Here is a 26,307-nt window from a genome sequence, read left to right as displayed (position 1 = left end):
TTTGTTTGGTTTTTCCCCGTGCCCAGTTGATATTGAAGGTGTATATGTAGTAGTCGGACCAGAGGGAGCGAGCCCAGATTCCGTTCGTGGTATGAATCTCTGAGTCAGTGGGTTGTTGGGACACTAAGGCTACTATGTAAAGTTGATGGACTTTCTCATGTGTGGTTTGGGGATCTAGAATTTTGTAGGAGAGGGCTTAATGGGAAGAAAGAAGGTTTTCTACCTGTTTGGAAGATTTGACTTTGAGGTGTAGGTTAAGATCTCAGCTTAAAACATAGAAACATAGAAGATGACGGCAGAAAAGGGCAATAGCAAGTCTGCCCACTCTAATGACCCACCCCCCTTGATTTTACCCCCTAGAGATCCCACATGTGTATCCCATTTCCTTTTAAAATCTGGCACGCTGCTGGCCTCAATCACCTGAAGTGGAAGTTCGTTCCAATCAATTTGTATGCAGATGTAAGGGAGTTTCGGAATATAAATTCTTCGAATTCAGGTTTTGCTGTGTTCCATTTCCCTGGTGTTATGTAGCAGAGAAAGCACAGTTACTTACCATAACAGGTATTATCCAGGGACAGCAGGCAAATATTCTCACATGTGGGTGATGTCATCCAATGACACCTGGTACATAGAGAATGACATGGGGAAAAAATTTATCACCGTTCCTGCCCCGTCCGCGTGAGCTCGTTCCCGTTCCTGCCCCTTCCCCACCGTCCGCACAAGCCTCGAATAGTTATGATTTTATACTGAACTTATTTTACTAAAGTATAAAAAGGGACAATATTCTGTATAATTGTCATTTTATAAACACAAATAATACAGAGCAAGGATCAACAAAATCCCTGTCTCCCCTCCCTTTCACAAATATCCCCTTCACTATTGTGAAAACTGAACAAATCAAATTACTGCAGAATGCTACATAGAAAAATCAAGCTAACATAATACTTTAGTCACACATGGCAAGAATAGTGTTGGGAAGTGCAACTAGGGCAACTGTCCCCTGGTCAGAGAGAGAGAGCCCTAAGCCAGCTGGAAGCTAAAGAAGCACAGCCTGGGCTTTGCAGTTTCCAGTTATGTCTAATACCAGCTATAGCAGGATATATTTCAAATCTGAAATATTCTAATCACAAAATATAAAATAAATTAATTATTTTCTATCTTTTATTGTCTGATAATTTTATTCTTCAAATCACATTGGTCTCAGGCTTTGGTTTTGGGTTCCTTCTGTCTTCATCATGGAATGGCTAGCTCCTGAAGGTAAAATAGGCACAAGAGGAGCTAGGGAGGAGATGCCGAGTCTGACATGGGTGCAATTTTTTTTTACCACAGGAGCAAGACTTTTCACCACTCCCACTGGTCGGTAAAAGGTCTTGTCCCCATTCCTGCGGTAAACCAGTTGCAAATAACTCCATTCCTATGGATTTACTGCGGTGACCACTGTTTACTGCATTAAACGGTCCCCGTGTCATTCTCTAATGGTACGGACAGCTTTAAGAAGTGGCATCGCCACTTTAAGAACTTAAAGTTTGCAAACTGCCTACACCTCGCATGTGCAAGTGCCTTCCCGCCCAATGCAGGCTCGCAGTACCTCAGTTCTGTAAGGATGCTAAGAAGTCAACCAGGGGAGGTGGGTGAGTTGTGAGAATATCTGCCTGCTGTTCATGGATAACACCTGTTACAGTAAGTAACTGTGCTTTATCCCAGGCAGCATATTCTCACATTTGGGACTCCTTAGCTTACTACAATGGGATGGAGGGAGAGTTGGCCATTAAGAGAATAAATTTTGCAAAACTGCTTGGCCGAAGTGAATGTGAATGTATGACTTCTCTTCAATATTGCCCTAGAACCACTGTTAATTGCAATCAGAAACAATCCGTTAATTAAAGGTTTTGAATATAGTGATCACACAATCAAACTATCAGCTTATACTGACGACGTTTTGCTTTACACTACTCCAGATTCTATACCTCATCTGCTGGAAACTATAGATGAATATTCACAGATTTCTGGTTATAAACTAAACCAAAGCAAAACGGAACTCATGGCTTTGAACTGCGCAGCTATATTACCTGAAATCAAATAATTTGGCTTTACGTGACGCCATGAGGCAAATGGTAAAGAGAAAACTCAAGAACAGCTCCAGGAAAACACAGACGGTGGAGCAAGCCTGGACCTTATTCAAGGACACGGTAAACGAGGCGCAAAACCTGTATATACCCAGATTTAGAAAAGAGAGCAAAAAGAATCAAACAAAAGACCCGGCATGGATAACCAATGAAGTTAAGAAGGTGATAGGAGACAAGAAAAAATCATTCAAGAAGTGGAAAAAGGATAAAACCGAGGAAAACTGGAAAGAGCACAGAAAACATCAAAAAGAATGTCACCGCGTAGTCAGAACAGTTAAAAAAGAGTATGAGGAGAGACTTGCCAAGAAGACACGGAATTTTAAACCATTCTTTCAATATGTGAAAGGAAAACAACCGGCGAGGGAGGAAGTGGGACCCCTGGATGAGAGAGGGAGGCAGGAAAGGAGTGGTAAAGGAGGAAAAGGAGGTGTCAGACAGACTAAACACGTTCTTCTCGTCAGTCTTCATGAAAGAGGACACATCCAATGTGCCGAATCCGGAAAAAACCTTCAAGGGGGATCAAGAGGAAAAATTATTATCAATAGAGGTGAACCTCGAAGACATACTCAAACAGATAGATAGATTAAAAACTGACAAATCGCCGGGACCAGATGGAATCCACCCGAGAATACTGAAGGAGCTCAGAGATGAAATAGCGAAGTTACTACCGAAGATTTGCAACCTATCCTTGAAAACAGGGGTAATCCCGGAGGACTGGAGGATAGCGAATGTCTTCAAAAAGGGATCCAGAGACGACCCGGGGAACTACAGACCGGTGAGCTTAACCTCAGTTCCGGGGAAGATGGTCAAATCATTAATCAAGGACAGCATCAATGAGCATATAGAAAGAAATAATCTGATGAGAACCAGCCAGCATGGTTTCTGTAAAGGAAGATCTTGCCAAACGAACCTACTGCACTTTTTTGAGGAAATAAACAAACAATTGGACAAAGGTGACCCCATACACATCATATATCTGGACTTCCAAAAAGCCTTTGACAAGGTACCCCATGAGCGCCTGCTAAGAAAACTGTGGAACCACGGAGCGGAAGGGGACGTGCACAGATGGATCTGTAATTGGCTGGCAGACAGGAAGCAGAGGGTAGGAGTAAAGGGACACTACTCTGAATGGAAAGCAGTTACGAGTGGTGTCCCGCAGGGGTCAGTGCTGGGACCACTGCTGTTCAATATATTCATTAATGACCTGGAAGTAGGGACGAAGTGCGAACTTATAAAATTTGCGGATGACATAAAACTCTCCAGCAGGGTTAGAACTGTTGAGGAATGTAAAGATCTACAAAGGGACCTGAACAAACTGAGTGAATGGGCTAATAAATGGCAAATGTGCTTCAATGTAGAGAAATGCAAAGTCTTTCACACAGGGAAAGGAAACCCGATGTACAACTACAAGATGGGGGGAATGGTATTGGGGAAAAGCAACCTAGAAAGGGGGGTTTTGGTGGACCAAACAATGAAGCCAGGGGCACAATGCGCAGCAGCCTCAAAGAAGGTGAACAGAATGTTGGGCATTATCAAAAAAGAAATCACTACCAGAATCAAAGAAGTTATCCTGCCGCTATATCGGGCAATGGTGCGCCTACATCTAGAATACTATGTTCAATACTGGTCACTGTACATTAAGAAGGATATGGCAACATTCGAGAGAGTCCAGAGAGAAGCAACAAAAATGATAAGGGGCATGGAAAACCTTCCATATGCTGAAAGGCTGGAGAAACTGGGGCTCTTTTCCCTGGAAAAACAGAGACTTAGAGAGGACATGATAGAAACTTACAAGATCATAAAGGGTATAGAGAAGATAGAGAGGGACAGATTCTTCAGACTGATGGGGGAAACAAGAACAAGAGGGAGACAGATTCAGAACGAATGCTAGGAAGTTCTTCTTCACACAGAGGGTGGTGGATACCTGGAATGCGCTTCCAGGGGAGGTGGTAGAGCAGAGTAGAGTATTGAAGGGTATAGTTAGAGGGGTACTACACAGGACAAAATGTCTTAAATAAAGGATCACTTACAGGTCACTGACCTGGGGGGCCGCCGCGGGAGCGGATTGCTGGGCACGATGAACCTGTGGTCTGACTCGGCAGAGGCGATGCTTATGTTCTTATGTACGTGGACAAATCACAGACTAAAATATTTAGGTGTTTTATTTGCCCCCACAATTGACGAATCTATCGATTATAATACAGAATATATTTTAAACACTGTCAAAGAATTGACTAACAAATGGTCTCTCAACATCTCATGGTGGGGGAGATTAGAAACAATAAAGATGATGATTGTACCTAAAATCAATTACATTTTAAACATGCTCCCCATGCTATTCAAACCGGATATCTACTATCAAATTGAAAAACTGTTAGCAGGATTTCTTTGGCGCAGTAAACAACCACGCATCGCAATGAAGAAACTTAAAGCGGCTAAGGACAAAGTAGGGGTGAATTTTCCTTCCTAATGAGACAAGCTACTCTATGGCTTATTCCTCCTCCTACTGAGGAATCACCAGCGTGGTTACTACTGAAACAACATGTTTGCGGAGCAAATATATTAAAATATAATATGCAAAATTACTCTAATAGGAAAGGGAACTTAAATTTGATTATTGTTTACAGTAATAAAGATATACTTACTATTGATAAGTTAGTATCAGTGAAATGGAACGCAACTAACACTGTTTCTATATGGCACAATGAAAATATTAAGATCAAAGGTAATACTATTAACTGGAAAATCTGTCAAATGAAAGGCATATGGAATTTACATCATCTAATTAAAAATGATGAAAGGATGACATTCAATGACATAATGACACTGTAATATTCCTGGTCACTTGTTTTACCAGTGGATCCAATTAAGGCACTGTCTTACAAAGACCTATACAGATTTATCCTCCAGGAATGTTCAACCAGATGTTATAATGTATTGTAAAAAAAATCTATAATGGGAAAGGAATTGCTTCCAAATGGTATAAGTTAATACAAATATATTCTTTTGGCAATCCTGAACTGACTGAATCAGTTTGGAATGCAAATTTCGACAGTTGGAAAATGATTTGGACATAAGCATTTAAAACTTTAAAATCTGCCTCGCTCCTACAGTCCATCTATTTTGTTTTGCACCGCGCTCACTGGACCCCCATATAAGCTAGCCAAACTAAATGTGGACCAATCTGACAAATGTGGTCCTGCAATAAAGCTCCAGGCTCACTGCCACATATGCTATATGATTGTGAACTACTGCAAACATACTGGACATCAGTATGGAAAACGATATGCTCTATACTAGACATTAATGATAAACTGACTTTGAAAATTTTAATAACGGGGTTATGTGAACCTGAGTCGTCACTATCAATGGATGCTCATAAAGCTAAACTACTCCATATCTTTTTATACCTAGCAATTAAGAATGTATTATCATCTTGAAAAGACTTATCTAGGGTTGATTCAAACATGTAGTGGAATTCAGTGTGCATGTCATTTAAATACGAAAGAGTATTTGCGGAAAAATTAATGTCCACTAAGAATTTTAATAAGAATTTTAATAACCTGTAAGAAATTATTGTAACTATTAGTTTCCTGTGTACTCTCTCATGACATTTATATGATATAAAACTGATTACTACTTTCAGATTACTCTATTTTTGGCGACTGATATATTACTGTTTATGTAGGCATTTAATCCTGTTTCTTTTGAATTGTGAATATGGTAGTGCTATAGCACACCTTTTCCTGCTTGAAGCTATGTTTATGATATAGCTCTGTTGAGTTTAGAAACCTGTTTTTTCCTTGTTGATGCCTTAGCATGCGCCTTTGTGAAGCGTCCTGGTGAAGCGTCTTCACCTACTACAGTCCTCCTGCCCACTACCGACTGTCAGCTAAGTTTCCCTCATTAAGGCCTAGCCATGTCCAAGCTATAATTGCCAGTTCTTCCTTATATTTGTAACTGTTAGAAGCTTAATTAAGCACTAGAAGCATAAATAACCATTACAGACATAAGTAACTGTCAGAGGCAAGCCTAACTGTTAAACTGCATGAGTAAATGCTAGTTACACGCACAATTATTAGTTGCTCGTACTAGGACTACCTATAAACTTTATCCATCCGGGTCCTCCTAAAGAACCACCTAACAACCAAGTATAATTGTTAGATATACCGTACATACACTGTAACTGTTAACTGCATTTACAACTGTTAGTCGCATGTACAACTGTTAGACACTATTAATTGCATGTATTACTGTTAGTCGCATGTATAACTATTAGACACTTGTGCAACTGTTAGACGCATATATAATTGTTAGATGCATGTGCAACTAGTTAGTCGCATGTGTTAGGTGCATCTGGTTAATCACATGGGTCAATTGCATGTGTTAGTTACATTAGTCAGTCACAGGTATAACTATTAGATGCATGGGTAATTATTAGTTGCTTGTACCTGGACCTCTTAAGATCTACACCCACCTGGGCCAACTAGCTAGGACTTCTTGAGAACTATCTCCTCCCGGGTCTTATAAAAAAAAATAAAAAATAAAAAAATTTCAACCCACCTAAAAGCAACCCAATATATAAATCAATAATCAGCATTGCACTCCCCTACCAACTATATAACCATAAAGCAAGAATTCTAGGGAAACAAAAACATCCCCTGCATCAGGAATATTCAATCTACCCTACAATCATGAATCTCCTACTGATCCTATTGATCTACCTGATAAGCGGTAACATCAAAGACGTTAACTCTCTCTACCCACAATTACAATCTATCCACCACCCAGTTCTATCTTTCATCCACATCACCAATCCACAAGAAGACACTATAAATAATATTAATGTTAACTCAAATAAAAAAAAGACACCACCGTACCCTTAAAAAAAGAACAAGGGAAATAAAAACCATCAAAACCACTAACTCAGCAGAAATTGCCGCATCTACTTCATTCCCATGTGCATACCTCAATACCAGATCTGTTAGAAATAAGGCATTCCTTATTAATGACTGGATCATCAGCAAGCAAATAGCCTGCCTCTTTCTAACTGAAACTTGGTTACTGTTTGAAGATGATCCAATCATAACTGATTTCCTACCAGACAATTTCAAAATCCTTAAGTTAAACCGCACAGGCAAAAAAGGAGGAGGATTAGCCATTATCCTTAAAGATGGATTCGAGTTCGAACTTCTGGATTCCAAAATGACCGACCACTTAGAAATCCTAGCCTGTAAAATCAATAATACCCAACTAGAAGAATCCTTATCCTGCATACTATTCTATGTTCCGCCTAAAAGCTGGCCCAAAGCCAAAGAAGACTTCTGCGAATTCGTCCTGCACAATTCTATTGGACCTAACTACAACATCATCGCAGGGGACATAAACTTACACCTAGACGAAGAGAACAACACAGACACAAAAGAGCTTAAAAACTTCCTCTCTCTTCTCAACTACAACATCCCCGTACCCACACAAACTCACGAAAAAGGCCATCATTTAGATCTGGTTGCCATGTCCACAAAGGAAAACCTTGACCCAGTCATCTCTCTGCCTGAAGGCACCTGGCGTCACGACATCTGGTCCGCCCATTTCACTTATTATTTTAAGCTGATCTGGTCGCACCGAAAATCTAAAACACGTCCGATGATAAAAAAAAGAACATCAAACAAGAGGTTATATTAATCCAGAAGAATACTGGTCAGAATACGAACTGCAGACAGTAATAGAGGAAGGAGTAGATTTCTGGGACCACTGGAAGACAACCAGCACATCCATCCTAGATAAAATCGCCCCTATACATAAAAGCAAAAGCAATGCAAACAAATACAACAAATGGTTTGACGCCGAACTACTAAAAACGAAACAACTAGCTAGGCGACTAGAAAGAATTTGGAATAAAACAGGAGAATTGGCAGACCGCAGCAAATGGAGAGCCTACATAAAAACCTACAAACAATTGATAAAAGACAAACGCAAAGCGTTCTACTCTACCAAAATTAACCTATCCTGCAATGGTTTACAAGGAATCAATACAAAAGAGTTGTTCAACATAGTCACAAATCTATTTGACACCACCCGCCACACCACACCTGTGCCCAACACGAAGTTATCCACTGTGAAAGACCTAGCCCTATATTTTGATTCCAAAATTAAAAACCTAAGAAGTAACTGTATAAGAACTAACGATGTAACAATCATCCCCACCAATTACCAAATAGCTAATTTACATGACAATGAAATACCAACAGACATGATCTGGAGTTCCTTTCAAGATCTAGAATGGAATACCTACACCAAACTATACAACAAATACTCTAAATCTCATTGCATCCTAGATACTTGCCCCCCGGAGATTATGAAAGCGGCACCATTAGAATTTAAAATATCACTACCATACTACTTAGCCCACAACCTAAAAAATGAGACTTTCCTCACTAACAACGGTCACATAATAATAACCCCCATCCCAAAAAATAGAAAAGAATCCTCAACGCTAATAACCAATTACAGACCTATAGCATCTATCCCATTCATTGTAAAAATCATGGAGGGATTAGTTCACACCCAACTGATGGAATATCTTAATCAATTCTCTCTCCTGCATGAAACTCAATCCGGCTTTAGACCCCTATTCAGTATGGAGACAGTAATCGCTGCTATCTTAGACTATTTCCGCCTATTATTCAGCAAGGGCCTCAACGCCCTGATCATGCAATTCGACATGAGCTCTGCATTTGATCTGGTAGACCATGGGAAAATGCTGCAATGCCTAGATGTACCAAGTACGCTTCAACAACGATCACTTCGATACCTGGAGCAACTCATCTGGAGTGCCACAAGGGTCACCGCTTTCCCCACTGCTTTTCAATATCTACATGTCCTCATTAGGTGTGAGACTGACCCAACTGGGGATAAAATTATTCAGCTACGCAGATGACTTTACGATCATCATCCCATTTGCTAACTCTATCTTGGAAACCGTTCCCAAGGCATCCGATGCCATAAATGAGATGGAACAATGGATGACAGATTTCAAGCTCAAACTTAACCCAGAAAAAACAAAATTCTTCATTGTCTCTCCTCACCTGCTTGACAATAAAAACCCACTATGCATCAATAAACTCAACTACCCTATCCAGCCCACCATGAAGATATTAGGTGTTACTCTAGACCAATGCCTAACTATGAAGGAACAAGTGGACACCCTATTCAGAAAGGGTTTTCTTACTCTCTGGAAACTCAGATCCATTAAATCATACTTCGATACGTCAGCATTCAGAACCCTAGTGCAATCCCTCATACTGAGTCAGCTTGACTACTGCAACATCGCTTATCTAGCAATCTCACAAAAGAATATGAGACGTCTCCAAATAATGCAAAATGCTGCGGTCAGACTTATCTTCGGGCTGAAGAAATTCGACCACGTGACACCCTACTATCGGCAGCTGCACTGGCTGCCAACGGAAGCACGAGTAAGGTTTAAATTCACCTGCCTCTGCTTCAAAGTACTATATGGACTTGCCCCCAAGTACATAACGGACCTTTTCTCATTTTCTAACAACAAACGCAAGAAAAACACACACTCAAAATTCATTTCCCCTCCAGTTAGAGGTTGCAAACTGAAAAAACACCACGAACACCTTCTCTCTCACCAAGCAGCCTTATGGGGTAAAGACCTAGATCAACTGCTTTCGCCCACTACCTACGGGGAATTTAGGGAGCGCCTAAAAACATACCTGTTCCTGAAATACCTAAACAATTGACATGCTCTCCCCTCTCTCTCCCCAATAACGGTCCCCCTACCTCCTTACCCCTTACCCCCTCCTTAGCCCACTTGAATTTCACGGTACTGTGATACATATAAACTGTTATCTTTATCATATCGTAATTTTTCGCTGTATTTTCTGAAACATGCGGCTTTTCCAAACAGGTCCTCTCGGACATTACCCACCAAACTGTATATCTTAAACTCTTGCTCAGAAAATTGTATTTCTATATTCTTGCTTTCTTGAAGTCTCTGCTCTCTGTATTTCCTCTGACTATCTGCATATTGTAATTCGCTGAATGTCCAGCTCTCTTGATTTTAAACCGCCTAGAAGTCGCAAGATTGTGGCGGTATAGAAGAATAAAGTTGTTATTATTATTATTTATACTAGCTATGCTGTATTTAATCATTGCTGACACAGAATTAAACATGTATGTATAAGTATTGTTTTCTTTTTCTGTATTGTTACCTATAATTCCAATAAAAAGATTTGAACTGAATGTGAATGTATGAACTAAGGACCAAGTAGCAGCTTTAAAGATTTCATCAATAGGAGTGGAACATAAAAAAGCAACTGAAGCTGCCATATCTCAGATTTTGTGGGCTGTAACAAGACTCCTCAGTTGCAGCCCAGTCTGAGTATAACAGAAAGCGATACAAACTGCCAACCAGATAGAAATAGTTCTTTTGGATACAGGACATTCTAACTTATTAGGATTGAAGGAGACAAAGAGTTGGCGATATGTCTTATGTGGCTGAGTATGCTAAATAGTAGGCAAAAGCTCGTTTATAGTTAAAAGTATGAATAGACATTTCTCCAGGATGACAATGAGGCTCAGGAAAAAACACTGGAAGCACAATGGATTGATTGAGATGGCATTCAGTGACTACCTTTGAATGAAACTTTGGATGAGTGCAAAGGACCACTTTGTCATGATGAAACACTGTGAATGGTGGACCCGCCACCAGTGCCTGAAGTTCTTACTCTTTGAGCAGAGGTAAGAGAGATGAGAAAAACCACTTTCCAAGTGAGATATTTAAGATGAGCTGAAGGAGGCTTCATTAGTCTAGCAAGAACCACGTTAAGACCCCAAACTACTGGAGGTGGTTTGACGTTGAAAAGTTCTTTCATAAATCTGGATACAAGAGGATGAGCAATTAGAGATTTTCTATCAACTAGCCTAGATGAACTCTAATCAAAGTGGTCTTAAGGCCTGAATTAGATAAATGTAGAAGGTAATCCAATACTGAAGATACAGAGGTGGATTTAGCATCATGATGATGAAGAGTATATCACGTGGAAAACTACTTCCATTTGTATTGGTAACATTGTTGCGTAGACGGTTTTCTTGATGCTTTCAAAATGAGTCTGACAGGCTGGGAAAGATTAAGATCTGCCGATGTCAGCCCGAGAGGTACCATGCAGTTGAAGTAGAAAGGAAAACCAGGGTTGTCTGGGCCACCAAGGAGCTATGAGAATGATTGTGGCCTCCTGTTTGAACTTGACAAACGTCTTGAGGATGAGAGGGACTGGAGGAAATACATAGAGAAACTTGTACGTCCAATCCAGTAGAAAAGCATCTGCTTCTAGCCACTGGGGAGAGTACTGCAAAACTGGTGCAGCTTGTGGTTGAAAGGGGATGCAAACAAGTCTATCTGAGAAGTCCCCCACTGAGAGAAGATGTGATGCAGAACTGCAGAGTTAAGCATCCACTTGTGTGGCTGAAGAAACCTGCTGAGTTTGTCTGCAAGAGAATTATTTTCTCCTTGAATATATATTGCTTTCAGGAATATGTTGTGAGTGATCCCCCAGGTCTAAATCTTTTGAGCCTCCTAACAAAGATGGAGTGAGCATGTTTATGTAATACATTGCGACCTGATTGTACATGCGGATAAGGAAGATATGGTTGGTGACAATGTGCTGAAAAGCTTTGAAAGCATTGTAGATTGCTTGGAGTTCCAACAGATTGATAAGGCAAAGGCGATCCTGGGCAGACCAGTGACCTTGAGTGTGAAGACCGTCCAGATGAGCCCCCCAAGTGTAGGTGGACGAATCCACTGTCAGAACCTTCTGATGTGGAGGTGTAAGGAACAACAATCCTCTGGAAAGATTGGAAGAATTCACCCACCACTGCAGAGATTATAGAAGTGAAGGAGTGACAATAATGGGTTGAGACAGTGGGTCGAGAGCTTGAGACCACTGAGATGCGAGGGTCCATTGACGCGTCATGTGGTGAAGTCTCGCAAATTGAGTAACATGCACCATGGAAGCCATGTGACCCAGTAGTACCATCATTTTCCTGGCCAAGAGTGATGGCAGGTAAGAAGTCTGAATGCAAAGCTGAATCAAATTTTCTAGTCTTTGCTGAGGGAGAAACGCTCTGAGATGAATGATGTCTAGCAGAGCTCTGATAAATTGCAGATTCTGAGAGGGTTGAAGTTGGGATTTGAGAAAATTGATTTCGAACCCCAACTGCTGAAGGAAGATAATTGTTAAACAAGTCACTTGAGAGGTTGGATCTCTGATCAGCCAATCGTCCAGATAGGGCAAAATCTGGAGACCCAGAGTTCGCAATGCCCCTGGTACTTAGTGAATACTCTGGGAGAGGATGCAAGGCCAAAGGGCAGAAACTTCTATTGATAATGGTGCTGTGCCACCTGAAATCTGAGGAATTTCCTGGAGGTTGCATTCACTGGAATGTGAGTGTAAGCCTCTTTCAGATCTAGCGAGTATGGCCAGTCATTGCAATCTAAGAGGGGATATAAAGTTGCAAGAGACAACATCCAAAACTTTTCTTTCACTAGAAACCTGTTGAGGCTCCTGAGATCTAAGATTGGATGCAGATCTCCTGTCTTCTTTGGGATGAGAAAATACCAGGAGTAAAACCCCCGGTTTCTCTGCGCAGGTGGAACCTCCTCTATAGCACAGAGAAGGACAGATTCTATCTCCCAAAGAAGGGATGTCTGCTGAGGGTTGAAAGAAGACTCTCTTGGCAGATGATCTGGAGGCATATTGATGTAGTGAAGAGAGTATCCCTCTCAAATGACTTTTAGCACCCGGAGATCTGTGGTTGTCAGCTCCCAATGAGGATAATATAGCTTGAGCCGACCTCTGATTGGTTGGGGAAGAGGCTGAGAAATATGAACAGCTATGCTCTCTAGAAGCCTGTCAAAAAGACTGAGCAGGCTTTTGAGGAGATGCTGATTGAGATCCGACTCAATCGCAGCAAAGTGATAAAGACCTGATTGTGAATATCCAAAAGTTTGGAAAAAAAGAGGAGGTGCTGCTGTTGGGAGATTTCAACCTGCCAGATGTGGACTGGAAAGTTCCGTCTGCGGAATCAGAGACAAGTAGGGAGCATGTGGATGCCTTTCAAGAGGCTCTGCTCAGACAAATGGTGACGGAACCCACGAGGGAAAAAGTGATATGGGATCACCTGGGAAGTAGCGATCATCAAATGGTTTGGTTTGATATAACGGCTAAAGTGGAGAGAGGCTAAAAGTCCTAGATTTCAAACATACGGACTTTAATAAAATGGGAGAGTACCTGAAGAAAGAGCTGTTAGGATGAGAGGACATAAGAAAAGTGGAAAAACAGTGGTCTAAGCTGAAAGGAGCTATAAAAATAGCTATGGAACTTTATGTGAAGAAAATAAATAAAAACGGAAACTGACATGGTTCTCTAAACCAGTGTCGGAGAAAATAAAGGCAAAAGAGTTGGCATTCCTGAAATATAAAAAAACCCCAAGAAGAAGAGTACAGAAAGGACTACCGGGTGAAAATGAAAGAAGCCAAGAGGGAGATACACCTGTTGAAAGCACAGGCAGAAGAGCAAATGGCTAAAAATGTCAAAAAGGGAGACAAAATTTTTTTTCAGATATATCAGTGAAAGGAGGAAGATGAATTGCTAAACTAAAAGATGCTAGTAACCAATATGTGGAGAATGGTGAGGAAAAAGCAAATGTGTTAAACGAATACTTCTGTTCTGTGTTCATGGAAGAAAAACCTGGAGAAGGACCAAGATTGTCTGGCAAAGTTACACTAGAAAATGGAGTAGATTGTGCGCCATTCACAGAGGAAAGTGTTTATGAACAACTTGAAAAACTGAAGGTGGACAAAAAGATGGGACTGGACAAGATCCATCCCAGAATACTGAGGGAGCTCAGAGAGGTTCTGGTAGGTCTTATTAAAGACTTGTTCAACAAATCTCTGGAGACAGGAGTGGTCCTGGGGACTGGAGAAGAGTGGATGTGGTCCCTAGTCACAAAAGTGGTCATAGGGATGAAGCGGGAAACTACAGGTTGCTAAGCCTCACTTCAGTTGTTGGAAAATAATGGAAGTGTTGCTGAAGAAAGAATAGTGAACTTCCTAGAATATAATGGGTTACAGGATCCAAGGCAAAATGGCTTTACTAAAGGTAAATCGTGCCAAACGAACCTGATGGAATTTTTTGATTGGGTGACCAGAGAACTAGATCGAGGACATATGCTAGATGTAATTTACTTAGATTTCAGAAAGACCTTTGACACGGTTCCTCATAGAAGGGTCTTGAACAAACTTGAAGGGCTGAAGTTAGGACGCAAAGTGGAGAACTGGATTAGAAACTGGTTGTCTGACAGACGCCTGAGGGTGCTGATTAATGGAAGTCGCTCGGAGGATGCAAAGGTGAGTAGTGGAGTCCCTCAGGGTTTGGTGATGGGGCCGATCCTGTTCAATATGTTTGTGAGTGACATTGCTGAAGGGTTAGAAGGAAAAGTTTGCCTTTTTATGGATGATACCAAGATTTGTAACAGAGTAGACACCGAGGAGGGAGTAGAAAACATGAAAAAGGATCTACAAAAGTTAGAGGAATGGCAACTAAAATTCAATACAAAGAAATGCAGAGTAATGCATTTGGGGATTAATAATTGGAAGGAGCCGTATATGCTTGGAGGTGAGAGGCTGATATGCACGGATGGGGAGAGGGACCTTGGGGTGATAGTGTCCGAAGATCTAAAGGCGAAAAAACAGTGCGAAAAGGCGGTGGCTGCTGTCAGAAGGATGCTGGGCTGTATAAAGAGAGGCATAATCAGTAGAAGAACGAAAGTGTTGATGCCCCTGTATAGGTCATTGATGAGGCCCCACTTGGAGTATTGTGTTCAGTTTTGGAGACCGTATTTGGCGAAAGACACAAAAAGGCTTGAAGCGGTCCAGAGGGTGATGAAAATGATAGGAGGTTTGCGACAAAAGAGGTATGAGGAGAGACTGGAAGCCCTGTATATGTATACATTAGAGGAAAGGAGGGACAGGGAGATAGGATTCAGACATTCAAATACTTGAAAAATATTAACGTAGAACAAAATCTTTTCCAGAGAAAAGAAAATGGTAAAACCAGAGGACATAATTTGAGGTTGAGGAGTGGAAGACTCAAGAACAATGTAAGGAAATTCTTCTTTACAGTGGATGCCTGGAATGCACTCCCGAGAGAGGTTGTGGAGAGGAAGACAGTGACGGAGTTCAAAAAAAGTGGGATGAACATAGAGGATGTAGAATCAGAAAATAATAGTAAATACTGTAGAACTAAGGCCAGTACTGGGCATACTTGCACTGTCTGTGTCTGTATACAATATAGCCCTTTGGGGGAGGATGGACTGGGGAGGGCTTCAATGGCTAGGAGAGTGCAGATGGACTGGCGTGAGCTTTGAAGGAAATTTCAGTAGTTGGAACCTAAGAACAGTACCGGGCAGAGCTTTAGATTCTTGCCCAGAAATAGCTTTGGAGAAAAACAAAACAACAAATTTTTAGATTGAATCAGGTTGGGCAGACTAGATGGACCATTCGGATATTTATCTGCCGTCATTTACTATGTTACTATGTATTTCTGAGGGCACTGTTATTTTTGCTGCGATCTAGGAAGAGCAGCTGGTTTAGAAGAAAAATGCCTTTGATAAGAAGGCAGCTTAAAAAATTTACAGAAGGCAGCTTAAAAGATTTTTGGATTTGACCAAAACATTCCAATTTTTCTCATGATCAGTAAGCTTTTGTGTAGCATATTTAATAGTCATACTAAACAGCTCATCTCCCAAACAAGGAATGCTGGCTAATATGTCCTGAAGGTTGATGTCCATATCTGAGACTTGTTGCCATGCAAATGTTTCATTGCTACTGACATAGCTGATGCTCTGGAAAATAATTCAACTGCATCATAAGCAGATCTTGCCATATATCTTCTAGCTAGGGCAAGAGTGCAAGAGATATGATGTAATTCCTGCAAATGTGGAGGAATGTATCTATCAAAAGAAGGCAATTTCTTAACAAGGTGCTTTATATAGCAGGAAATATAGAAATTATAATTTATAACTCTTCGCTAGCATGGAATTTTGGTACAGGCGACGCTCAAATTTGTCCATAGTGTGTCCTTCATGCCCTGGTGGCACAGATTTTTGATGGAGTAGATTTTTTCAAAGTCGACTCTACCACTAGGGACTGGTGCTGAAGCTGTGATTTGTCAAAACCCAGAGAAGAAATTATTTTATATAGAGTGTCCAATTTTCTGGGAGCCACTGTAATGGTTAGGGGCATTTCCCAGTTTTTGTGAAGAGTCTCCGAGTATACCATGCAAAGGTAGTCTGAGAAGTTCTTTAGGAGGCTCATCATAATCGAAGGCCTCCAAGTATTCAGCACTGTAGGCAGAATCAGCTTCCAGCTTGACTGGTAGCTATTTGCCCAACTGGTGAATAAATTTAGTAAAAGTAAGTCTCTTAATAAGAGATTTAGCCCTTGGTGGAGACTTGTCCAAGGTAGTATCATCAGCCTCCGTTGTAGACTCGAGTAAGTCTTCAGCTGAATCAGACTAAGTCAGAGTCATAAAAGGGTTTTGGTGAAGGAGTGCACTGAGAAGATCATTGATGCCGTTAAGCCCGATGTCGGTCCAATGACAAGGATAATGACACTCTTTTACGCTTCAAAGAAGACCATGAGGGAGAATGATGCTTTCTTTTCAAAGCTTCTGAAGAGGAACAATGCTTTCTAGACTTGGAGAGTCGAGATGAGGAGAAAGAATGACGATGCTTCAATGAACTGGAGCAGGGCCTCGATGGAGAGCTGGAACTGCGATGAGATGGCCTATGCTTGGGCTTGGAACGTTGATGCCACTCTGGAGAGCCAGTGTCGGTACCGCAGGACATAGTGGCATTATGCTCAGGATGGGTTGGTACCGAAAGAGTGAATGTCGGAGAAAGGAGTTTAAACATATCACTCACTTGGAAAAGCGCATCAAGCTTTTCACGGAATGAAAGCACCGGTATCTTTGGCCTTTTGCTGGTACCATCGGTACCACAGCTTGCCTCGAAGAGGTTGACTTCGCAGAGGATGTAAACCTCAATGTAAGAGAGGCAAGGTGCAAGAGATGTCGTCGCTTGGTCGGCATCAAGGGACTTGATGCAAGAGTGACTGCGACACCTGTTGGGAAGCTGGTGGCTTCTTAGCTGGATTACCAGACGGAGTGATGTCTTCCAACGCCGGTGTCAATGTTGATGTCTTCGACATCGAAGGCTGTGACGTCTTCTCTGTGTTCATGCTGGTCCTAAATAATTTTTCTTGTTGAAGTTTCTGGCTCTTGATGGAGTGTTTCTGCACGGTGCTCTGGGCCAAAGCACTGCAAGCACTAACTATGGGGGTCAGTGATGGAAATTTGCCTTTGGCACCTACAGCACTTTTTAAAACCCATTAAAGGCCGGGACATCGATGGAAACAGAATGGCCAAGGGAAAGAAAAGGCCTCGTTAGGTGAAGCCCGCGGGGGAAAAAAATTTCCCCGCTTTTTTTTTTTTTTTTTAAGTTAACCAAACTTCAAAATTAAAGGAAAAGAAAAGAATGCGTGAACGGGAATGCAAAATACACAACAATTGAAGTGTTCACAAACACGACTTCTTAGCTCCGTGGAAAACTAAGAACTGAGGTACCGTGAGCCTGTGTCAGGCAGAAAGGCTCTCACGCATGAACGATACGGGCAGTTCGTGAACTTTCTTAAGTTCTTAAAGTGGTGATGACTTTTAAAGCTGTCCATACCGGGGCTCCATTGATGTCACCCACATGTGAGAATATGCTGCCAGCTTGTCCTGGGATAAGACAGGTTATGGCTCCTTTTAATGTGTCACTTGATAGTTGGCAGGCTAGTAGGTCCATATGGGGGGGTGGGGTGGATGTTTTGTTCAGTATGCTTATATTTAGGGTGTTTTTGGCTACGATGGCTAGACTTCCTCCTTGTTTTTTGTCTCTGCAGACCACCTGTATTTTTTAGCCCTGCAAATAGACTTCTGTTGTCGGAGGTTAGCCAGGTTTCTTTGAGGAAGGCATCCTAGCTTTTCCTTTTCTAACCAGTCTCTTATGTGTACAATCTGTTAGATTATATGTCACGGTAGCTAAGAGTATCAGTTATGTCCATCATGTTTTCCAAATCCAGTTAAACTCCTAAGGAACATTTGTGTTAGATTGTACTATCAGATAGATTCAACACACTGAGAACCCTTGTTTGTAAAGTCATGACACTATGGGCTAGATACACGAATCTGCCCGATCCGGGTAGCTCCGATGAATTCACGAAGCCCCAATATGCAGATGGGGTGATCGGAGGAATGCCCCCATCTGCCTTCACAGATCGCTCAATAGCAATCCCCGCGCATGCGCAGACCACTGTAGATGGTCTGTGCATGCGCTGGACCTCAGGGCCGGCATAGATTTTTTTTTAAAAATAGTGATCTTTTTTTGGAGCCCGTGGCTTTAATCCACTTAAGCCCGTGGGTTAAAACCACGGGCTTGCAGTGCGGGGAAGAGAGGCACATTCGGGGCAGGTAGGCAGGCGCATTCAAGGCAGGCAGGCAGGGTGTTCGGAGCAGGCAGGCAGCGTGTTCAGGACTGGCAGGCAGGCGCGTTCGGGGCTGCAGGATAGAGGCTGACAGGGCAGAGAGCAGGTCGGCAGAAGGCAGGGCAGCCGGAAGGGGCTTCAGCGACTTGTCCTCAGCAGTCGCTTTGTTTTGATCGGCCAGCCCAGTCGGTGTTGCAGGGTTTTGTTTAGTGAATCGCGTTCCTGCCTACTTTGCATGCCGCTGCCCTCATTTGCATGCATGGGTAGGAAGAGATGTAAGTGAATCGAGCCGGGGTCACAAACCGATTGGTACACAATCGGTTTGCTTTGTGAATTTAGCCCTATGTACTACAGAATGGTAACCCTATATACTATTATTGTAACCCCCTATGAGTGTTAACTGTAATCCTATGTAATGTGATATTGTGACTGTGAATGTTAATCTATAATGTAATACTGTGACACTGTGAAAGCTAACCAGTAACCCATTCTGAGGTATCTGGGGAAGACAAGATATAAATTTAAAGAAATACTTATGTAAATAAATTTTCCTTTACATTTGTAAAACGCTATTTCATATTTATGGTATTGTAAAACTAAGTTCCACCAATGTTGGATGTGAAGTAAACTTGCAGATTTCCAATGAGTTAGAATCAATTTTTGAGCTAGAATAAGTAATATATCAAACAATTTTCTTTGAGAGTCTAATAGGTCAATGTGCAAGGAGTGAGATTTGAACATTACAATAGCTAAAGATAATTGACAATCTATATGAAACATAGATTTCATTACTAAATTAATAAAATTTTCATGGAAAAAAAAAAAAAAAAAAAAATTTTCCATACCCTCTTTCCAAGTTAACTCACAGTGCCTTTACCTTGTCCTGTAATTCTGTTGCTTTAAAATTATCTAACATATGAAGGCACTCCTCTTCTCTTTCTTCCCACTCTGCTCTTCCTGAATATATTATAGCCCAGTATAACTATATATCAGTCATGGTTTTCCATGAACCTCGTCTTTGCCACTGCCACTAAATCCAAGTGGATCTCTTCTATCACAACCTTATCTCTTGAACTACAGGAATTAATATACACAGCTATCCACATATTACCTTTTATTCCTATAGGAGTATTTCATATTTTACTTACTTGAGAGGGTTTAATTACCTGGAGTTTTATTAACCTTGTATGCAGGGGTGAATGCCCCTGCCCCCTAACAATGACGGGCAGCCCTTCACCTTTTTCTTGAAGAGAATGGTAGATGCCTGAATACCCTCTCAGAGGAGGTAATAGTGTCAAAAAGAGTGATTGAATTCAAAGAAGCATTGGATAAACACAGAGGATCCCTATATTGAATCACAGTGGAATCAATTAACATAAGAACATAAGAATTGCCGCTGCTGGGTCAGACCAGTGGTCCATCATGCCCAACAGTCCGCTCACGCGACGGCCCTCTGGTCAAAGACTAGCACCCTAACCGAGACTAGGCCTAAAAGCGCACGTTCTTGTTCAGCAGGAACTTGTCTAACTGTCTTGAATCCCTGGAGGGTGTTTTCCCCTATTAACAGCCCCTATTAAAAGCGTTCCAGCTTTCTACCACTCTCTGGGTGAAGAAGAACTTCCTTACGTTTGTACGGAATCTATCGCCTTTCAACTTTAGAGAGTGCCCTCTCATTCTCCCTACCTTGGAGAGGGTGAACAACCTGTCCTTATCTACTATGTCCTTATCTACTATGTCTACTATGTCCTTATGTCCTTCAGTACCTTGAATGTTTCGTTCATGTCCCCTCTCAGTCTCCTCTGTTCGAGGGAGAAGAGGCCCAGTTTCTCTAATCTTTCGCTGTACGGCAGCTCTTTCAGCCCCTTAACAATCTTAGTCGCTCTTCTCTGGACCCTTTCGAGTAGTACCATGTCCTTCTTCATGTACGGCGACCATTGCTGGATGCAGTACTCCAGGTGAGGGCGTACCATGGCCCGGTACAGCGGCATGATAACCTTCTCTGATCTGTTCGTGATGCCATTCTTTATCATTACTAGCATTCTGTTTGCCCTTTTTGCTGCCGCCGCACATTGCGTGGACGGCTTCATCGACTTGTCGATCAGAACTCCCAAGTCCCTTTCCTGGGAGGTCTCTCCAAGTACTGCCCCGGACATCCTGTATTCGTGCATGAGATTTGTGTTACCGATATGCATCACTTTACACTTATCCATGTTGAACCTCATCCTCATCTGCCATGTCGATGCCCATTCCTCGAGCCTGATTATGTCACGTTGCAGATCTTCGCAATCCCCCTGCATCTTCACTACTCTGAATAACTTCGTATTGTCCGCAAATTTAACCACCTCGCTCATCATACCTATGTCCAGATCGTTTATAAAGATGTTGAAGCCGCTCTTTGCTCCCTCTCTCTCTCTCTCTCAACCCCCCTTCCAGTGGCTGGCGATGTCGAATGTGGCGGACACTAAGCTGTACGACCTCCTCGGGGTGCCCCCGGGCGCCAGCGACAACGAGCTGAAGAAGGCATACAGAAAATTAGCCAAGGAATACCATCCTGATAAGAATCCAAACGCAGGGGACAAGTTTAAAGAAATAAGTTTTGCATATGAAGTCCTTACAAACCCAGAAAAACGTGAGCTATATGACCGGTATGGAGAGCAAGGCTTGCGAGAAGGCAGTGGCGGAAGTGGAGGAATGGATGACATTTTCTCACACATTTTTGGTGGGGGCTTGTTCAATTTCAGAATAGGTGGTCAGAATAGGAATCGTAATGACAGACAAAGAGGAGAAGACATGATACACCCTCTTAAAGTATCTTTAGAAGATTTATATAATGGCAGGACAACCAAACTACAGCTTAGCAAGAATGTTCTTTGTAGCACTTGTAATGGCCAGGGTGGTAAGGCTGGAGCTGTTCAGAAGTGTACTGTGTGCCGGGGTCGAGGGGTGCGAATCATGATCAGACAGTTGGCTCCTGGAATGGTACAGCAAATGCAATCTGTGTGCCCGGACTGCGATGGAGAGGGAGAAGTAATTAATGAAAAAGATCGCTGTAAAAAATGTGAAGGGAAGAAAGTAATAAAAGAAGTTAAGATCCTTGAAGTTCACGTAGATAAAGGCATGAAGCATGGACAGAAAATTACTTTTTCTGGAGAAGTTGATCAAGCCCCAGGAATGGAACCTGGAGACATTGTCCTTGTACTACAAGAGAAAGAGAATGAGGCATTTCAGAGAGATGGCAATGACTTGCATATGACACACAAGATAGGGTTGGTCGAAGCACTCTGTGGCTTTCAGTTCACATTTAAGCACCTTGAAGGACGTCAGATTGTTGTTAAATATCCTCCTGGAAAAGTAATTGAACCAGGTTCTGTCCGTATAGTCAAAGGGGAAGTAATGCCACAATATCGCAATCCTTTTGAAAAAGGAGATCTGTTTATTAAGTTTGATGTGCAGTTTCCAGAAAATAACTGGATTAACCCAGAAAAGCTTTCTGAACTAGAAGATCTCCTGCCAGCCAGACCAGAAAACCCCGCTGTAATTGGTGAAACTGAAGAGGTAGATCTTCAAGAATTTGACAACACACGTGGCTCAGCTGGAGGCCATAGACGGGAAGCTTACAATGATAGCTCGGATGAGGAAAGTGGCCATCATGGGCCTGGTGTACAGTGTGCCCATCAGTAAATATTTGGAAGCAAGTTGCACAATGGATTCTTTCAAAATTTTTTGCCTGGTTTTTGTTTCAACAATCCAGCTGATTTGTGCAAGTAATCCAGATAATCTAATGGACACCTCTTTCTGTATGCGTAACTTGGTTATAGTATTTACAGAGTGTATAATTTAAACTAACCATAAAGCTTACATCTTTACAGTTTTGACCATTCTGTAGCAGAATAAAGAACTCGAATGGAAGACCAGATTCCCCTCATGGGTTTTAAGTTTCCGTCCTTGTACCTGTGCTTGATTTTTACCACATTTCTGTGTAGATTTTAAGTTTTATTTTTAAATTCAGACCAGACATTGTACACTTTGTCCTGAAACTTTGTATTTGGCTGCAATTGCATACGCTGCTAGAAATGGAATAATTTCATAGCCCTGTATCATTTTGATGCAAGGTAAATGAATGAGCTTTGCACACACAAGGAATTTTGAAGCAGAGTGGCAACAATGGAGGAACATAGTATAAATGGTTGTAAAGTTTCTTTCTTTTGTTTTTTTTATCTTGTGAAAGGTTTCTGAAATTAAGTAATAAAGGCAGTTCGTGTATAAAAAAAGAAAAGTACGGATCCTGCGGTACCCCACTCTTCCAGTCCGAGTATTGTCCATTTACCTCCACTCTCTGCTTCCTATGCTCCAGCCAGTTTTTAATCCACGTGAGTATTTCACCCTTGATTCCATGGCTCGCAATTTTCCGAAATAGTCATTCATGCAGAACCTTGTTGAACTCCTTCTGAAAATCCAGATATACAATGTCGACTGGATCGCCCTTGTATATCTATCTGTTTACTCCCTCAAAGAAGTGCAGCAAGATCATCAAACACGATCTGCCTTTGCTAAAACCGTGCTGAGTGGTCCTCATCAGCCCGTGTCTGTCAAGGTGATTAATGATGCTGTCCTTTATCAGTCACTCTACCATCTTTCCCGGTATCGAGGTCAGACTCACAGGTATCTAGTTTCCTGGATCTTCCCTCGAACCTTTCTTGAAGATCGGTGTAACATTCGCCACCTTCCAATCTTCTGGAATCTTTCCTGATTTGATCGACAGATTGACGATTAGTTGAAGCAGTTCAGCTATGGACCCTTTCAGTTCCCGGGGATTTATCGCTCTTGCTAGAAGTCGACTGCTGAACTTATAATATGAGTATTCTTTTGTTTCCTGTCCTTGGGATTTCTTTTGTTTCTGTTTGGGGGGATGGGGGGAGTTGGGGAGGGGGGTTTCTGATACTACCTGTGCAAAATTGTAAGTGTATTGCTTTGTTTTACTGAAGTTGTTTGCTTGTGCACTGAAAATTAATAAAAACCATTTATACATAAAAAAGAAGATAGAAGGGATAAGAAAAAATTATCAACCTTCAAGAAGCTATTTGCCCCCCGGGCTTTTCCAGAAATTCTCCAAATAAAAATGCTGCAACTGACGACAGGCAAAAAAATGGCATGTGAAGTAGCGCCCATTGTTGGTGCAAGTCATCATAAGAAGAGAAGAGAAAGGTATCTGCATCTTTAGACTGAATATGGCCCAAACAATAGCAATCCCCAAACCTATCTCCATGACCTTGGATCCCCCCACCACAGGGGGAAAGCCAGGATTATTACATATTATTTGGAAGCCCAGTTTCCCTTCCCCTTACCTATACAATGTCTTCATCAGCCTGTCGTAGTGGGGTGAGCCAGACTGTGTGCAGGCCCACCCCAGGTCTTTGCCAATGCAAGGCTGTTAGACAAGCTAAGGCTTTATATGGGCCCTCCCCCAGAGTTGAACAAGCCTCTTGGAGCAAATCTGCATTGGTTAGTAAAAAGTTAATGGACCCATATCATCAATGTTGCACAATCGGAGGTCCGGAAGACCCAGTCCCCCCTTGTCTCTGCTTTGAGTAAGCTTCTAAAAACCTATACGCGCTCTGTGGGATCGCCTAATGAAAGACCCTATAAAGGACCGATAAGTCCTCTCATCCTTACTCTTAATCCACAAAGGTATCATCTGTAAAGGATGGAGAATCTTAGGAAGCAAAATCATTTTAATCAATGCTATCCAGCCAAACAGAGAAAGAGGCAATTCCCCACAGCAAATACAATATTCTTGAAGCTCTGCCAATTTATCTAGAATATTGCAGGAGTATGTCCAGTCAGCACTAAGGAATATGCCCAAATATTTAAGCTCCCCTGACACCCATTTGAAGAACTCTGGTGTTTGAAGAGACACACATGGGGCCTTCACTGTCATGGCATCTGATTTGCAGAAATTTATATAGAGACCAAAGGCCCCAAACCCATCTATGAGATTAATCAAGGCTGGCACCAATTCTCGGACTCTGCCAACAAACAGCAGCATATCATCTGCAAACATAGTGATCTTACAATCCTTATTGTCCACCTGTATACCAGAAATGTCTGGGGAAGATCTGATTTTTATGGCTAGGGGTTTCAAAGACAGAATGAACAGAAAGGGGAAGGGGGTGGGCAAAGAGCAACCCTAGTGTTTTCCCGGTGTAATGGGAATGAGACCATCCTGTTTTGGTTTTTTTTTTAATGTTTATTGATTGCAAAATGCACAATAACCAAACAACATCAATCAGATTTATATCCATACCAACAGAATAAGCCAGGCTATGTAAAACACAATACACATTTTGCATTTTCACCATACCCTCCACCCCAAACCCACCCCATAACCTGATACAAAGAAAAAAGGAAATCACTGTCGAGCAACCCTGAACCCGGGTTCAAAGAAGATTACAAATTCATTAAATGGATATGAGTTGCAGCAGTCAAAGTGTTCCAAAAGGATTCCCAGATAACTTGTAGTTGTTTACCACCCCGAGAGTTCCTATCCAGCACCATCTCTTTTTCCATTTGCAAGAGTTGAATCATAGCTGCTCTCCAATGTGCCAAAGACGGAGGTGCAACTTCTAGCCATCGTACCAAGATGATCTTTTTCCCCCTAGAGGGCCACCACTGAACAAGCAGAAAAAAAATAAACAGTGAGCTTGCCACAAAATTGATATGTGCCAAGATCCTTCAAGGCACAGCAATAGAACATGTGACATAATGTAGCCTCCTCCTGCCTACACTTGGGACAGCGGAGTCAGCTCGCAAGCCAATTTGGGAGCACATTTAGGAGATACATGCAGTCGCATATCCATTTTATAGATTAATTCCCACAGAGGAAAAGACAATTTTAGATGGGACATTGCCTGAAAATACCAGCAAATGTTGTCAATTAAGATAGCAATCCCTAGATCCCGCGACCAATGGGTACTAAGTGATGTACACTTGTCCATCCGTATTCCGTACTTCTTAGGTGCTGAAACACATCACCATTTATGTCTATCGCCTCCACAAAATTTTTCAGCAGACCTAGTTTTATGTGAAGTGCTGGAAGAGACATCATCACGATTGTTCCAAAGAAGCACATGTATTTGGTGTACCCCAGTTGCAGATCCAGAAGGAGTGGCACAACTTTGAGATCATCACAGAGGTTCCACTGGTGATCTGCATAGCTTGTGAGTTTACAAAAAGTGTCTCCATCGACTCATGTTTCCTTCAACCCAACTGCATGAGCAACAGAAACAGATGGCTTCTGATTTCCATTGTGTAATAGTACTGCTTTAAGGCTTGCTTTGCTTGAATCAATGAATAGTCTCCATTCGTCAGAAACATGTTCACATTCCAGTTCACGCATGAGACCATTAATATCAGTACAGAAACAAATGTTTCCTTCCATTGGTAAAAGGGAGCCAGGATGGTGCAACGATCACAGAAAAAGATATTTTGGTGTCCTGCTTTAAAAGATTCCATTGCTGCAGTTTGAACCCAACAATTCTGCTTTCTCCTTTGACAGTGACAAGTCTCTAA

At 41.8% G+C, this 26,307-nt stretch overlaps 2 protein-coding genes across 13 annotated transcripts in view; one reads left to right on the top strand and one right to left on the bottom strand.

Moving 5' to 3' along the window:
- The window catches only part of C4H16orf70 (chromosome 4 C16orf70 homolog), a 1,667,531-nt gene that overhangs the window by 652,544 nt on the left and 988,680 nt on the right, over positions 1-26,307 (bottom strand). The window lies entirely within an intron of this gene.
- Positions 21,170-22,478, top strand: LOC117359438 (dnaJ homolog subfamily A member 2-like). The gene has a single exon (XM_033942213.1). It carries the CDS (start codon positions 21,181-21,183, stop codon positions 22,417-22,419), a length of 1,239 nt encoding a protein of 412 aa, XP_033798104.1. The 5' UTR covers positions 21,170-21,180; the 3' UTR covers positions 22,420-22,478.

This window comes from Geotrypetes seraphini, chromosome 4 (assembly GCF_902459505.1).
Source record: "Geotrypetes seraphini chromosome 4, aGeoSer1.1, whole genome shotgun sequence".
Classification (NCBI taxonomy): domain Eukaryota; kingdom Metazoa; phylum Chordata; class Amphibia; order Gymnophiona; family Dermophiidae; genus Geotrypetes; species Geotrypetes seraphini.
This window is presented reverse-complemented; position numbering and strand designations above follow the sequence as displayed.

Coding starts and splice junctions, on each gene's coding strand:
- LOC117359438 (XM_033942213.1), top strand. CDS start 21,181: ATGTCGAATGTGGCGGACACTAAGCTGTACGACCTCCTCGGGGTGCCC.